Raw genomic sequence first — 17853 nt, 5'->3', positions numbered from 1 at the left:
CCATACATAGTCTGATTACCACAGAAACAGGAGGGACAGTGATTCCGGGTCCACAAGGTGATGTTGCTGGAATGGGACTGAGGAGACTCCCTGACTTGCAAACTGTGCTGGTTAAGCTCTGGTATCTCAGAAGTTCAAGTGCGGAGCTACCTTGTCCACCACTCCAGGGCTTAGGCACTGGGAGGGCAACTCATCTGGGGAATCCCACTCACCCTTATATGTCACCTGTAAAAATTAAACAAAAACTGACACCAAGACTAGTCAGCTGTCTCAAGGGTAAGGTAATGCGCATGAAAAGTAAATATCAAAGGGAGGAATCAGAAAGACTTGATTGCTATAGAAGAGTGTCTAGATGCAAGAAGATAAGAATATTGTTTCATTCTCTAAATATAATTTTGAAATTTCTAGAATGGAATTTTAGGGCTGAAAATTAATACCAATAATGTCAGTATTGATACTCAACATTTCTGAGCCCTAACCACACAAGTACTAGATATTCTGCTAAGTACTTCACATGCATTGAACCAATGCATACTCACAAGAACACTAGAAAGTAGGCGGTATTCTTATCTGTATTCTTCCTGATGTGGAAACTGAGGCATAGAGTGGTTAGCTGACTCGTACAGAGGTAGTGATAGGGTCAAGATCTAAATCAGTGTTAAGTCCAAAGCTTGAACTTTTAACTAAAATTCACTAGTTTTCTTTAGCTCTCTATTTATCTGTGAAGTATCTGTCAAGTTGAATTGCACGAATCAGCTGCTATCAGGAAAAATTTCCCTGTTCTTTCTGCTTATTTATATCCTCCCTTTTCTTCAAGGCCAAGGTTAAGGCCCTCCTCCACAAAGTGTTTGCCAGCTGCCTAGCTCACAGCAATAATTCAAATTATAGTGATAGTTAACATTTAAGGATCACATTAGGAGATAGGCACTCCCTATCCTCCTCCTCAGCTTTACTCTTGTCCAGAGCATCTCTCATCACCTGTCTTAGGGGAGGTTTCCTGGGGGACAGATTGTGCAGTGCAGATTTGCAGGTAGCAGGTTAGGAGTGGCCTCAGGAGTGACCTCAGCATGGACAGGTTGGGAAGTGAGGGGAACAGAAATAGGAAAATGGAGCAGTTGTTCAACTGTTCTGCCATGTGGTAGCTACAAAGACCTCTGCAGATCTCAAGGGCTGAGATGACCCTTCACAGCTGTCTTGAATTGAACATTGGGACTCATCTTTGTGCCTCACAATGACCAGACATGGATTCTGCCCACCTCTGGAGGGAGGAAATGACTCGGGAATGCAGCTTCTTTTGGGCAGAGGCAACCTCTGGAAAGGAATTCAGCCAGGAGCCTTTGGCAGGCAGCATACCCACTAGCTAAGAGATTAAGTAAGTGCCTGGGTCCTGAAGGGGAGGTCTAGGTAACACACCAGAGCTCTGCATCACTTAACATTCTAAATATTTTACTCATTGCTTGCTTATTGTCCCCCTCCTCTCTGGAACATAAACTCTAGGACAGGACACCAAGGGTCTTTGTCTATTTCTGCTATATCCACAGCATGTAGAACAGTAGTTAGTACAGAGTGTGTTTTCACTGATATTTTTTGAATAAATTAGTGTAAAAACAAATAAATAAAGTTCCAGTTTTCTGATAAGGAAACCCAAACTCACATAGACTAAATGGCCTTCCTTAAGTCCTAATACCTAGGAAGTGGCAGAGTTGGTCTGGCCCAAATCCTTAACCTTTCACTCAGAAGTTCTCCATTTTTAGAGCAAGGGTAGCTCATTTAGCACATTCCCTTTATTTTATTGATGAGAAACTAATGTCTAGAGTGGAGAATGGTCATGAGCCAAGATACGAAGTCTTACATTGCCTTTACCAATTAGACGATCCAACCAAGTAACCTAGCCAAAGATAATTCCATGACAGCCTTGTGTGGCATATTAGTCTTGGTGTCTAACTTTGCTTTGCTAACATACCACCTTTATGATATCTAGATTCATGAAGTTTTTCAGATAACTTAATTTCCAGAACATCTGTGACTGACCAACTTTCATTGAAAGTTTGGCATGAGATGGCTCAGCTCCAGTTTTCTCAGGAGGCTCTAGTGAGCAGGTCATAATTCACTGTGTCTTGAAAGTCCAGAGACCAAATATGAACTGTCAAGGAGAAATATGCAGGCTTACACGCTGGCAGAGAGCAAGCATGTGTTAGAATTTAAATTGATAATTCCCAAAGTTCCAGCACCTTCAGTAGGTGAATTCTAAAGCTAAAATAGTCTCTAGGGATTTTGGAAGTTATGACAGCTATAGCAGTGACAATGAAGAAGATATTTGGAAGGTTTTATTTTTAGTGTGGATAAAATGAAGGTGAGAAAATTAGATGTGTTAGCAATGGCACCAGAGAAGCTATGGGAAGTTCATTTGGATTGGCTTGCCTGTCTCCAAACTACAGATAAAGGGAAGAAAAATAAAAACTCGGGAAGGTTTCAGCCTCCTGGCAAGATCAGAGGCGGCATTGCATGGCCCTTGCCTATCTATGACTCCAGTCACATGTCTTGTATTTTCTGTATCAAGATCACACCCTCAACACTCCTTACCTCTGCTGAAGCCGCTGGTTCTCTAACTAGAGAGTGTCTCAGAATCCCCTGGAGGGCTTGTTCAAACAGAATGCTGGGTTCACCCCCACAGTTTCTGATTCAGCAGGTATATTGTCAAGTCTGAAAATCTGTATTTCTAACATTTTCTCAGGTGTTGCTGCTGATTTTGGCTTAGGGCCCACATTTTGAAAATCATGGTTCTAGGCACACTAAAATTCTTTCAGTTACAAGGTTCCATACTTTCATCTGTATACCTGCACACATGAGAGAACAGAAGCTCCCCGATTCTCTTATCTTACCCCCCACCTCACCCTCCACTCCCCTCAGTAGCAAGGCCAAGTTTTATTTAACTTTAAAGTTTCCTTTAAGATATCACATTTTTTTGGAAGCTTTCCTTGCCATAAGTTTGTCTGGGTTTTTCTCCTCGTGCTCCCCAAAACGTCACGTACAACCTCGTAACCTTGTTTAATTTTCTGAACCTCTCACAAGCTTTTGTGAAAGCTGGGAACAAGTCCACTCTTTTTATCTTTGGGTCCACAGCGCCTCCTTTTATATCTGGCCTCTGGGTTAGTACTTTTAGACCAAGTGAAAGAGTGAATGAATAAATTGAACAATTAAACATTCTGCTTGCTTTAGCTTTTGCTGCTTCCTTTCCCATGCTCTTCACTTTCTCTCTCATTACGTCAAATTTAGAAACAAACTTTGTATCAAATTTAGAAATAAACTCTTTTACTGCCAAGGATAACAACTTAAGCAACAATACTGAAGACACTGTCAATTTCATTTCGTCATTGCAAAATGAGAATAGAAGAGTGCATGAATGCAGAATATATGCATTACACGAATGTATGTATGTATAAATATGTATGCTAAATTCAGTAAGCAAGTTTGCACTGTTAATTGTTTACAGAAATGCTGAAAATGACTGTTGAAAAAAACCATTTAGTCTGCTTTCTGGTTTCGTATCCAGCAAATAAAAGATTTATTTATTTTAAAAATAACTATAGCGCAAGAGCATTTTTTAAAGGATGCTCAGTTTTCCAAAAGCGTAAGGGAATATGAAATTCAGTTTGTTGTGAATCAGCTATTTTATATCTGGTGGTAAAGTTGCCATATTCTGCTACTTTGCCTATCTTCACAGTGCGGGAATGTGCTCATGCATGTCATGCTCGGGTGTGTGCACACACAGCTACATCTTTTAAAGGGCTCCTGCTATTTGGCCAAGAATTCTTGTTATTTAACTTAAATTCACTGAACTACTGTTTCCCTTGAAAGTGTAATGCAAATACTTAAGCTGTTCCTTAATTCCTCAAACAAGGTTTGGTAGAGCTGGCTGGGTTTATTTTGTAAACATCTGTCCATTCAGTATTGTGACTTCACAGCGAGGTACAGCAAAAACAGATGTCTTGCACCGAGTTAATACAAATTTAAAAGATGCTACATTAGATAATTTAAACTTATTTTTTTATTGCATCCTGGTACTATACAAATAGAAAAACTCAAATTATGCCTTTAAATTTTAACATAGGCAGATAATATTTAGTATTTATATATTTTATATAAAATAGTTTTCACCCTCCTTGGACAGTTTGACAACTCTTTCATTCAACTCTCAAGTTTTTTAGCTTTAAAAATGATGGCTTACCATATGGATAGAATTCCATTGGGAAGTAGGAAATCAAGCTGTAAAAGAAAGCGAGCCCTGTGCTGTGTCATCCTTGCAGTCTGGGATTTCCTAAAGGACAATTTCATCCCAGCATCAGGTGTTTCTGCCCTCTCCCTGTAAGAACCACAGCTATGTATCACCACTGAGCATCATTCCACAGCTAGCTACAACACCCCCCACCCCATGCTTTAGAATACCATTCCAGAAGTAGCTACTGAGGGGCGCCTGGGTGGCTCAGTCGTTAAGCGTCTACCTTCGGCTCAGGTCATGATCCCAGCATTCTGGGATAGAGCCCCACATCAGGGTCCCTGCTCAGCTGGAAGCCTGCTTCTCCCTCTCCCACTCCCCTGCTTGTGTTCCCTCTCTCGCTGTACCTCTCTCTGTCAAATAAATAAAATCTTAAAAAAAAAAAAAAAGAAGTAGCTACTGAATAGCACAGTACTCCTTATCCTGTCTCGGGCAGAGTACATAGTCGTGCAACAGATGGAAGTAGGAGGTCAGCAATAATTAAGAATCCCACCAGCAGTTCTCGATAGGCTATATGCAGTTACATTAAGAGATTAGGTTTTCTTGACTTTGCCCTTAATGCTTTCCTAACCACTAGAATATGACATTTAAAAAAGCCACTTCAAATACAAATCAATAAAACTGATTTGTGTGGTCTGAAGAATGGCTATAATTCTTCATGTATTATATAGGGAATATATTTTTCAGTAAATGTGAAGTGATCTGAAATGTCTAAGGAACATTTTTGCTTTCTAGAAGAACTTAAGGTTGTAAAGTCAAATACTTGACAGAAAAATTCAGGCAATTTATATGATAGCTGATAGAAAAAAAATCCATCTCCTCTCAAATCAAGTCAAATTAAAATTAGACTTTGAGGACGGCATATAGAGGAAACTCTGTTAGAAGAGTCTCTGGTGTGGCTTAGTGGTGAGCTTCCTGAAGACAGAGAATGTTTGTTATTTACCTTTGTTTTTTTTTTTCCCTCCAGCTTTATTGAGGTATAACTGACAAATAAAAATTGCATATACTTATGGTGTACAATGTGATTTTGGATACAAGCATACACTGTGAAATGATCACCACAATCAAGCTAATTAATATATCCAGCACCTCACATAGCCACTGTGCATGTGTGTGTGTGTGTGTGTGTGTGTGTGTGTGTGTGTGTGTGTGTTTGTGTGTGGTAAGAACATTTAAGATCGACTCTCCTAGAAAATTTCAAATACACAATGCAGTACCATTAACTATAGTCACCCTGCTACATTATTAGATCTTCAGAACTTGTTTATCTTGCATAACTGACATTTTGTATCCTTTGACCAGCATTCAGCATACTGTAATTAATATATATGCACAAAAACATAAGAAACTGAAAATATGTAGATAAAATAATAAAATACATGTAATTTGTTTGAAATAATAGATGCATGTTAATTGAGTATTTACTGGGTAACATCAACTTATTTGATATTCACTAAAAGCCTTCTATGTGTCAGCAAAGCAATATAAGAGACACAAAAATGAGTAAGAAATGGTTCCTGATCTCAAAAAAACCTCACAAAACTTCCAGTCAAAGGATGCTGGCTGATATCCCAAAGAAATCATATTGTTGTATATGTTGCTGTAGGTTATTGGCTTAAAATAAATCTATATTCTGTTTTTAGAAATAGATCCACTGTTATTTGATAGTTCCCTTTTTGATATGAAACAAATTGTAACACTGCATATTAATATGCACACTGTATAATTTCTAAGTACCTGTTAATAGTTAATGATTTTTTCCAGCCCATTTAGCGAAGTTATGATGAATATTTTTTGTATTGGAAACTTCGGTCTGTCTTACAGTACATGAGCCTGGTTCCCATCATTTAAAGTCTTTATTTGATCAAGGCAAAACAGAAGCAAAATATCTTTTTTTTTAATCAAAGTCTTGTTAAAAGGAGAATTCCATTTTCTATGCAAATAATTACTCTTCATCAAATCCCTGCTCATGTAAGGTAAATCAAACTAAGAATACTATTTTGTCCCTTTAGAGTTATACTTGGTCTACCCTGTGTGCATTAGTCTAGAAATCTGTATTAAAACACACATAGCTCTCTGAACTTGATGTATAGTCATTTATATATAATTATATTTGAAAATCTGTGTTTATATTCAAACACACATTATGATAGGGAATAATATAATTGGTTAAGGGAGAGTGAAGAATTGGAGGCAAGAGTAAAAAATAATCCTGTAGGAAATCAGAGGTAATGACCAAGCTGAATAAGAAAAGTAAAAACACTGAATGGGTATAAAGGGAGCTCAGTCCTAATTCTGAGCATTAATATGAAAAACACAATCCCCATATTATATAATATAGCCATAATATGCCCATTCCAACACTCACTAGCTATGGGAATGTGGTAAGTTACCAAGCTTCTTTGTGTTTCGGTTTCCTGATCCATAAAATGGCCATGATAATAGTATCTACTTCAAAGATGAGTAGCTACAAAGAATAGAATAGTGCTTGGAAAATAATTAGAATTCAATAAATATTATCTGATAGAATTTCAATGTTAGAAGTTACATTAAACTTATATCACAACCTCCTAAACAAAGCAAGGATTTCCTTTATGATATATCCAGCTAGTTTCAGCACAAATTCTTATCATGAGAGGCATTCATTACCTCATAAGATATGCCAGTTTATAGGTGGATAACCTAACTGCTAGAAAATTGTTCTTTCCTACTGACGTTTGCGTTTAGATAGCATGGTTGCCAACATTGAAACTGTGCTATTGATTGGGGGGAAAAAGTGTTCTATTGATTGGAGATTATTTCAAATTAAAATCTTACATATTGGAATTCGTCCTCCTTTGGGTAGACTCATAAATATGAAATCTGCCTCTTGCTTGATTAATTAACTTTTTTATTACTCCACCAGGGTCAGCTGGTCCTCTTTCTGCTTCATGCTTCACCATTAATAACCGTCCCCAAATTTCTGGCTGCTGTTAATAATGATGTTAATTTCATCCTAAGTAATTGAAGCAGTACAGATTGGGCTTCAACCGACAGACCAGATCAAACATAATAGAGACTTTTAAAAAACATAATAGAGATTTTTTAAAAAGGAAGCTCAAGGAAGAAAATATGTTGCACAACAACAAAAATATCATTTAACTCTACTTAAAGTGCCCTCAATTTTAGAATTAATAATTTGTAATTGAAGTTCCACATATCAGGTTTTTATACAGCTCAAGCCAGTTACAGCCTGACAGCCAAAATAAAGCAAGCTAAAATGTTTATCTGTGTCAAATAAAAATATTTGATTCTTTCTGTTTAGACTGGCAGGCAACATGCTATTCTCCCATTTTTAGCCTTTTAAAAATTGTATGTTATTCATTTATTTGATTAAATATGTACTGGAAACTATAAGCAAGACATTTCACAAGACACAAAGATACACTGGCTATGGTTCTTAACCTCAAAGGGCTAACAACTTACCAAATAATTGAGCACTTGCACAATAAAATATAGAACATCTGAGGAAAGAGTCATAGTTTTTCACTGGACTGATCCAGAACATTTCAGGAGGGATAGCAGATGAGCTGGACCGACCATTTGTAATGTGATAGGTTTCTGAATCTTCCATTTGGAAGTCATAGAAGCTTAGAAATTATGAAGATTCAGAAAATTTCATGTATAAAGCATTCATACATTTTTTTCAGAGTTTGTGTTAACTAGAGGGAGATGGGACAGGAATGATGTCAGTCTGTATTAGGACTGGAGGGAGACTTGAATATTTGTAGAGAAAGTCACATTTTGTGTGGTGGAGAATACTGAATGATTTGGAGTTTTTAAGCGTACAGAGTAGAGTATAGAAAAATTTATCCAATGGAGACAAAAAAACAAATTAGAGAAGAAGAAACAAGAGACACAATATTGAACCTTAATTTCCAGGATTATTTTCCATTTATAAATTGTTAAACTTAATCAAGTTGCTTAAATATGAAACCATACTAAAAATAGCTAACTCTTACGGATATTTCAAAATAATGAAGTGATTAAATTCATTCTTTTGTATCTACACTAACACTTTTTGTATACATGTGTAAGACACAATACAAGATTTTATTCTGAAATACTTACTATGGTTCAGTAATTGGTTAGTTAACGTTAATCATGATGATTTGTGTGTGGTCACGTTACGTGATATAAACCTTGTTCATTGTTACTACTTTTGGTAAATATAACATTTTAAAATGTTGACAGATGTGGCTTTTGTGCGATAAAAGTGCTTTATGTACCTTACAGGTAAAAACCTAAGTTTGTATGTTGCTAAAATTTAGCATATAATTAATCTTTCCAGGGGAAAAGAATGCACTGCTTCCATGTTGGCAATGTATACTTCTCCTGGGTCATTTGGATAACCATTAAAGCAATGGGAGAAGTAAACTGCTAATTACTATGTGTAAATTTCCAGCTTTCTTTCAAAAATTGGCTTTAAGCTATGGATTCCGCACCCTTTTGATAGCTTCACAAGTTCTCTTCCAGTATGTTAGTAAAATGTTCAAGTTGGCTGTAATAGAGCAGGATATATTTTATTTGGGTTTTAAAAGTGTACACATGAAATTATTTTCAGCTACTCTAAAATATGTTTGAATATTAGATAAGTCTTGGTGTTTTAGGGGCCCTGGGTGGCTCAGTCTGTTAAGCATCTGACTCTTGATGCTTTTAGCTCAGGTCATGATGTCAGTGTCCTGAGTTTGAATCCTGCGTCTGGCATTGCACTCAGTGGGGAGCCTACTTGGGATTCTCCCTCCCCCTCCTCCCCCACCTTTCTCTCTCTCACTCTCTCAAATAAATAAATATTTTTTAAAAAGTCCTGGTGTTTTAAATAACCAAATGTCTAACTTCCTTATCTTTAAATTATTTTTATTTCTTTTTCTAAAAAAAAGTAGGTGTAATTTTAACTGACTATTGTTAAAAATTAAATCAAACTTTTTTTTTTTGAGAAGTTTGGAAGGATATGGATCTTACTGGCTATGTAGATAATGTTTTAATATTAATTGTTACTTTTTTTCCATTGAAAAAAAGCACATTTTCTCCAGGAAATAAGGACAAAATTATAATAAATCTAAGGTGGTTTAAATTTCCTGTTGTTTTATTCATATAAGTCAAAAAGGTCTGTACTTAATCTGTGTGTGTGTGTTTGATAGTTTTGGGACTAATATGAATTTCACTTTAATACTGAGAAAATTCTTATATTAGCTTCTGACATCAATATCTCACCTGTCTCAAGAAGATCCACATGGAATGTTTATAGATTCTTACTTACTGCTGATTCTATAGTTTATTGTAGTGTTGTTATATCTATTCTAAAAAGGTGGGAGAATCAATTACAGTACCTTATAAAAAGACCAGTGCACAATAGGTACTTAATAAATGCTGTTAGTGAACATAATATTTAGTTGCACATTCTTTGTCAAAGAGAGATTAGCAGACATATGAAATACCAGCATTAAAACAGAAAAGTCTTTGGTGACTATATAGGAGTGATTATGTACCTATTCATGTATATATCTATCAATCAATTAATTATTTATATCTACCCATCTATCTATCTGTCATCTATTTATCTCTCCATAAACACATATGTAATAAAGTTATTCTGTAGACTCGGGGGGAGAGAAAACCAACAGGTCTAGGTCAAGTAGGCTGGCGATCATAATTAGTGATCTTTACATTTGTTTAGCCAGTTTCCACTACATAATCTGACCCTGGGAAAAAATCCAATTGCTGGTCTGGTAGAGCGAGAGAGGTGACTGGATTGTTACTCACACGCCACTGTATTTGTAGAACACTTGTGGGTTAAGAATACTATGAATTTGAAAAGGAGTTTTTTCATATTTTATGTTGCTGTCTTGTTGGCAAACTCAGAGTTGAACCAAGTAAAACAGATAAGGCTAGAGAGAAGTAAATTGTAAACTGCTTCACTTTGCTTACTTAAAAAAGTCTGAACCAAACCCATCAAATCAGAGAACCTCATCTCTCTTCCCCAACCCACCCCCATCTCTATGCATGTATTGTAAAGTTCATTATTTAAATAGAATGCACAAGAGAGAACTTCGTTCAGGCACTACTCAGGAAACAAAAGCTATAAAAATTAAAGGATGAGTTAGGAGGGTATGAGGGGACAAAGACTGATGCTGTAGATTGGGATTCATATCATTATATACCTGAATTTATAGTAAACCTGCCCATATCCTACTGTGACATGATTCACTGAAATTCTCTTCTGGATATAAACAGCATGGTTTGAAAATGCAATTTAAAACTAACCAGATAAAAAAATGATCCTTTAAATGATTTTCCCCCTAGGCTGTAAATTGACTTGGGAGCCATTCTAGTTACCCAAATTCCAGTTTTCAGATTCTTCTCAGACATTCTGTCTCTTCAAGGATCTAATAAAAGTAACTTTCATGTCATTTATGAATCAGTGATTCAGAACGTGTTTTTTGCTGTCTGTGGCTGCCATTGTCAGATGGTTCTACGGTTCTAATCCAGCACCTCCACTCATATTGATTATCAGATTTTGGTAAAGTTACTCGTACTTCTAAAAGGAGAAATAATCTTGTCAGAATTAAAAAGATAATTTGTGTAAACTGCTCAGTATTGGGTCTTGCACCTGTTACCGTTCATGTTACTCCCTAATTAAAACCCTCTCTGGGCTCCTCAGTATTATCAGAAGGCTCAGTATCCTTCATGTGGTGAAAAGAACACCTTCATGTTGGCCCTTGTCTAACTCTCTGCCTTTAGTTCCCACCATTTCACCTCTATGTCTCCTCACTGCAGCCACACCAAATTATTTTCTCTTCTTTAAATTTTTTTCATGCTCTTTCAGGCCTCAGTGTTTTTGCTATTCCTTTACTACTCCTCTTTCAAGAATGAGCCCCAGCTTCTCACCTTCCAACTGATCCCTTCATGACCCATTCATGCTAAACTAGGATTTCTTCTCTATGCTCTCACAGCACCCTTTGCATATTTTATTGATAGTACGTGTCACTAACCTTGTAATTTTCATTTAAATTTTCATTTTCTTCCCACAAATCAAGACTATAAATTATGTGAAGGCTGTTGGTCTTATTATTACTTTTTTATCCCCAGAGACTCACACAGAGAATGGCACATATTAAGTGTCCTATACATTTTTGTTGGATGAATAAATATTATACTGAGTCGCTGGTGAGCATGGGACCTTTTCTGAATTCCAAAGTACTTCTCTTTTCTATAATATCTGAAAGAATTCTAGTCCTGAAAGTACAATGAGTTGAAATTTAGAGTTAAACCAAATTAAATTTTTCATATTTAGATCAGAACTTTTTTTTTAAATTAGACTAGATTGTTTTTTCTAAAAGTCCCAGATAAACACAAATGACTTATCTAGATTTAGCCCTATAAATCTGTCTGAGAATATATTTTGGACTTAATGATGTAATACTCAAAATTGTCACGCTTTTAAAAAAGATAAATTTCTTCATCTGTGAAAGAAAGCAAGAGAACTGAAACACAGGGAAGCAGTACACACAGCGTGAACAACACAATGACAGGACTCTTCCCGGGACCAAACTTTCCTTGAATTGCATCCTTTGGCTCTGCAGTGAGGCTAAGTCTTAAGATGTGCAGGGGAAAAAGAGTCAACAGGACACAGCAGGGATGACATTTTGAGTATTTTTATATTGTTCTTAATATTGGAGCTATGTTTTGTGATAATTACACTCTACTCCCAATAATTTCATATCGAGCTTGAGAAGTCAATAGTCTTCAGTAGGATTATAAATGATCATCACTGATATTACACACCCAGGTTGTAAGTGTTCTTTTTATTCATTAGTTTACTCTCTCTCCTGAAGCTGTGTTCCTTCTTACTTGTGTTGGTGCTCTTCCACTTTTTAGCTATATATAGTTGCAACGAGGACTTTCTTATGAATTGATATTGTTCATCAATGTAAAATCAACAACACTCCTTCCGTCACAGAATTTGAAATCCAAACAGCTTCATTTTGAGGGAGTGACAACTAGAGGGATTGTGGCCTGTTTCATGATCTTACCATTAACACTTTTTAATAATTCAAATGAGAGAACTTGACAGGATGGTGGAGTAGTTCAGAGCACAGGCCTTGGAAGAAGGTAGCCGTCAGTTTCAAATTTTAGCTTTGCTTCTTACTAGTTGCATATATCTGGACAAATTGCTCTATTTCTCTAGACTTCTGTTTTCTTGTGAATAAAATTAGGAAAATCATACTGGTCTCATTGGATGTTGAAAGGTTTAAATGGAATTATACATATAAGATACATAATTTCTGGCACTTATTAGAAGCTCAATAAATGGTAGCTATTACTGTTATTTATAAAGAATTTTTATAATATATTTGCTATTGTTGAATTCTCATGCAAATATGGGTATCTTAGCAATAATTGGAACAGGTTTTTATTATAATTAGATATTTGGACATTTTTCCATAGAGAAACATTGAGAAAGCCACCATATTATCTTTACAAAGACAGCAGTAACATAGATTTCTAAAAGCAAAAAACGAATTCAATGGTACAGCAGGATTTAAACTAAATATGACATTTCAAAGCCTGTACTACATGACATTGGAACACCTCACTCCCTCCGTGTCCCATTTTGATTTTCAACACGTCGGAGCTATGGAACTAATTTGAGTTTCTAATTAAGCCCATGTGTCTATATTAAAACTTAAAATGTACATTTCAGTGTAGTTTTTCTCCTGACCACCTCTGTTTTTTATTGATCTGAGATAACAAGCCAAAGCTGCATAATTTTGAACTAACTGCTAAATTCATTTGCTCATGGCTTTATTCTCTTCCAAGTTTTCATTAGTATCATATTATGATGCCAAGACTGGCAAACAATTAGGCTAACACTGCCCACTGAGATTATGTTATAGCATGAGTGATGAATTCTGCATAAAGAGATGTATTTGGGCCACATTACGATTGTGGGAGAGTAAGGCATTTCATGGAGGTATTTAATGATAGCACCAAAACATTAACCGAAATGACTGTATGAGTATTTACATGAACAGAATCCTGTTTGATGATACTATTCACAATTGGGGACATTAGATTTTTAACTATCAGGTCAGACTGGAATACCACTAAATTAACATCTTATTTTATATGTTTGTGTAAAACTTACTCTCATCTCCTGTTTCAAACTCAAACTTCTGACTGTAGCCACTGTATCCTGTTGCAGTCCTCACTCGGATGTGAAATACGTACTTGGTGGCTGGCTTGAGGCCTGTGATGATGACACTGGGTGCCTTGGACCTCGTGGAGGAGTAGGTGAGCTGCTCATGCTCCTGGGGATAGAGAAGAGGAGAAAGGAAATGAAGCAGCGTCATTCCACTTTTTCCTAGAAACATTCCCAAGTTAAGCTGAGGAATTATGCTCTGAATATCAAAAATACTGATTAAAAAGAGGTGTAAGCATGGTTTTCCAAAATTTAGCATTTAGGTGTTTATCACTATGATGCATATGATATGGTCTTGATTTGGAAACTTATTAAGAAAGATGATTATCTTATATAAACTTGCACTTGGATTTTTGGTGATTTGGATTTCTGATCCAACTCTAAGGAATGGCGGTGACGTGAGAACACGTTTACACAGAATGGCAGCTGCCCCGGGAGCAAAATGGGCACATCAGATCAGACCATACCAGCAGAGTGCAAGGAGCAAGGGTGGGAGAATTCAAGTACCCGCTACTCACTTCTACCCGCAGGTAGTGCCAAAATGCCGGCGCTATCCGTGGGTAGACCTGTGGGTGAAAGGAAAAATAAATTAATTGTTTTTTAAAATTTGAAATATATCACCCTGAATTAATTGCTTTGTCCCAAAACTCAGTGATGCCACAGTAGTTAACATCTCAAGTTGAGTCCACCTTGAAACATAAAGCTATGAAAATTTTCCCTTAAGGGAGAATGGACTCCTCCCCCAGATATCACAGTTTATTTTTTAAAGATGTACAAGTTACACAGTCATCGTGAGGTAGACTTTAAAACAGTCTGCCCGCGAAGGCGCCTCAAAGACACAGAAAGGTATGAAAGACTTACCACACCGGAAGAGTCAGAGGCAGGGATGGAGGCTAGGTTCCCAGTCACCTGCAATTAACTGCCAAACTACCTTTCCTCACTAGCAGGAAGGGTTTACCACAACTGACTCAATGATCCAGTCAGTCAGGGTCTTTCAAGGGGACTCTCTTGCCCACCAGCTCAGAACAGGATAGTTCATTTTACCAGCTCATAGAAGTGACTGTCCACAATATGCTGGTGGTGGAGACAAATTAAATTTAATACTGTTTTTGTACAGGGTTACTGTTCAATAACTTTATAATGATATTTTAATAGGGCAGCTGAAAAAAAACTCTATTTGTATGAATAACTCTTCTAAATTTGTAAGTCAAAGTAGGCCACCAGGTCCTTAAGTTAATTCTCCACTATTCTCACAAATTTAATGATGGAGATTCTCAGGGAGGGAAGTGACTTTCAAGATCATTAACTGAATCACTCATTTGGTGCCTAAATTCTATCCATAGTATTCTCATCAAGATTTCGTTTAGCCTTTGCCTGAAAATCTCTGTTGTTCAGGAGATCTTCCAGATTAACAAACGAAGTTATAAAAATCTACACATGTGTTGAATGTGTCAAACTCCATTTATTTGCTGGGGACGCTTTAAGATTTAGAACTATGGAAATCATGTCCCTTAAGCTACTTTTGAGGAAAATATCCTAGTCTTAAAGATAATTTTTAAATTTTATGGCCCTATTTGTCAGAACATTATATGCTACATAGACATCTGAGTCTAGCTAAGGAATCGAATCTGCCATCTATACCCCAAGTAGAACTATTTATTGAACACAAAATGCAAAGAAAAAATGAGCTAACAATAGCAACATTTTGACTAAAAAAGACAAAACTGACAAACTGCAGTTTATATTTATCTCTAAGTAATTTTGAGTTTAGAAGGTAAATAAATACCTACCTAACATAAAACCCAAAGAAATAAAGTCTATAAAATCACTGAGGGTAGTAATCAATTAAGTGCTAAAAGAAGAAGCTGAGATCAAAGACTTTACGATTAGGCAGTTTAACACCCATATTGTAAAGAAAAAAAATGCTTGCGCACTATTAGAAGAGATATTGTTTCTGGTAGAAATTTGCAAAACTTTTTGGATTTTCAATCTCATACAAGAGAATAGTCCATCTTTTACAGAATTTCTTGCAATGTAAGAGTTATGGTATATTTTGAGTAGTAGTTCACAATATGAAATGAAAATTTTTACTGAGAAAATTTTTAAAGTCCTGAAAAAATAAACTTGGTCTTATCTTTAAAGGGAGAAGACACAGATTTCAAAAATCTACTTTTAGAACGGCAGCACACCAATGACATGCTATCTTTGTCGCTTCATCAAAATGTAGCTAAATAGTTATTTCTTACTCAGTAAAGTTACAGGGAGGAAAGGACACCTTTTGCAAACAGCTTTCAGCATTTCTGCTGTTATATTCAAAAGTGTAACTGTAACTACTCCATCTCTGGAATACAAATACTCAAGTAGGAAACGCGCTTACATGGGTCCTCAGCCTAAATCACAGCAGTGCGGTGGTGACTGTTGTCTCAACATCTTTTCACCTCACAGCACGTAAAGGAGGAGGACTCAGAAAACAGCACTCATGAGGCTTTCCTCCTTCCAGTGTACAGCAGCCCTCTTTCCTGGTGTTTCCAAGCTCTTGGGAAGCCAAGTTAGTGCTTACCCATTACAACCATAGGGCACTACAGTACCCAGAACTTCGGCTAATTGCTTCTGCTGATACATCAATTTGAAGTAGCTGTCACCAAGTAGAAACCATTGATTGCCACAGAGCCATCTAGACCTCTTTATTCTACCCCACAGGCTGAATTCTGGGCATGTTTGAGTGGGATATACGTGCAAGTTTTTCCGGAGTTTGTACCGCAGTGGATTGATGGTTTTATGACATGCATGTGTTCAATTTGCTAGGTAATCCATCCCGTTGTTCATAAAACTCTTAAATATGTTTTTCATCTTCACTAAACCCATAGTGAAATCCTTTTTGCATTATTAATTTTATTTAGTTTTGTATTTTCTTCCTTTGATCAAGCTTTCCAGAGGTTTGAACCAACTTTTGGCTTTGTTTATCTAATTGCATCTTTGTTTTCTATTACTTTTAATATCTGCTCTTATTATAAATTTTCTTTCTCTTTCTACTACTATCTTTGTGTTAACTATGCAGTCTCCTAACTGCTTGCATTTCATGCTTAACTCATTAATTGTCAGTATATCTTTTCCAAATATACAAAGTAAGTCTACAAGCTTCACTCTAAGTACTACACTATCTATAAGTTTTCATATGGTGTATTGCCAATCAGTTCTAAGTATTTACTAATTTCCAAAACTATATGATTTTTTAATTATTTGTGGTAGACAAATCTAGGATTGTCACTTGTATACTTTTATGGTTCAAGAGAAATTGTCAGGCAGTAAATAAATGGCATAAAGTGAAGCATAACCCCAGTGGTTTATGGATAAGACTATGGATAAGAACTATGGATAAGACAGTGGATGCTCATTACTGAGCACACAGCCCAACTTCTGCATTAATGTTTGCTGCTGAAAGTAAAACAGCTCATTGCACTATTTCTCCTCGGATGAGCATGAGTAATAGCACCAGTTGTGAGGGGGAAAATTCAGTAATGACGTGCTTAATATATTGTTATAAGTACCATTTAAAAAATAAATATATATACAATTTCCATTTTATATATTTGTATCTATCTATCTATCTATATATATATTTTAAATAGTTCAGAACAAACTAGTGTGAACATGAGGCATTGTCAAACAGAATGTGCATGAACTGATCTCTAGAGATGTTGACCTGCACTTACCGTTCTCTTCTCATGCGTAGCTCCTACAGCTTAGACTCAGACACTGCTCCTTTCCAGCTGCTGAGAATTAATGCTTTTGGGGGAGTCTAGTCCTACTATAACATCCAATCTTTCACTTACCTAAACTACTGAATCTATATTTATCTCTGTAGATGTCAACTCTTCGCGGTAACTAAAAGGGATGTTCTTACCGGATTCTGGATCTTGTTAGCATTTAAGCTAAAAACTATAACAATGAAAAGAAATAGGCTAAGGTGCCTAGTTCATATGGTTACATCTTTCTAAAATCAGTGGTAGCATGGCTTGTTTCAATAAAATGCAGCATGTAGAGAATTCTGGGTTGGAATTTTCTTGTCTTGTTCTTGGTCTTGGTTCTACTTACATTATGTATCTTGGTAAGTCACCCTGAAGACTTTGATTTACTCATATAGCAAATTTATTCATTCCAGAGACACTGAATGCCCACTATGTTTAAGGAGGGTTCTAGAGCACTCTAACAGATGTATGTTACATAATCACCAAAATTCCAACTAAGCAATTAAATTCTATAATTATTTTTATGTCAGAAATACAAGTCCCCTCTCTTCTACTGTGACTCATTCTCATCCCACCTTATCTCACTC

The 17853-nt window shown here is 36.2% G+C and overlaps 1 protein-coding gene across 10 annotated transcripts in view; it reads right to left on the bottom strand.

Moving 5' to 3' along the window:
• EPHA6 (EPH receptor A6) overlaps window positions 1–17853 on the bottom strand; it is an 811316-nt gene that overhangs the window by 249809 nt on the left and 543654 nt on the right. For 8 of the 10 annotated variants that reach the window (XM_034657115.1, XM_034657124.1, XM_034657140.1 and 5 more), the window contains 2 exons: window positions 14036–14083; window positions 13464–13626 (listed from right to left, as the gene is read on the bottom strand). In XM_034657115.1, coding sequence (XP_034513006.1) covers window positions 13464–13626; window positions 14036–14083 — 211 coding nt within the window. The remainder of the gene's footprint in view (window positions 1–13463; window positions 13627–14035; window positions 14084–17853) is intronic. The other 2 variants (XM_034657119.1, XM_011225958.3) reach the window with 1 other exon arrangement.

This window comes from Ailuropoda melanoleuca, chromosome 1 (assembly GCF_002007445.2).
Source record: "Ailuropoda melanoleuca isolate Jingjing chromosome 1, ASM200744v2, whole genome shotgun sequence".
Lineage (NCBI taxonomy): Eukaryota > Metazoa > Chordata > Mammalia > Carnivora > Ursidae > Ailuropoda > Ailuropoda melanoleuca.
The sequence above is the reverse complement of the archived record's forward strand: the minus strand, read 5'-3'. Positions and strand labels throughout refer to the sequence as shown.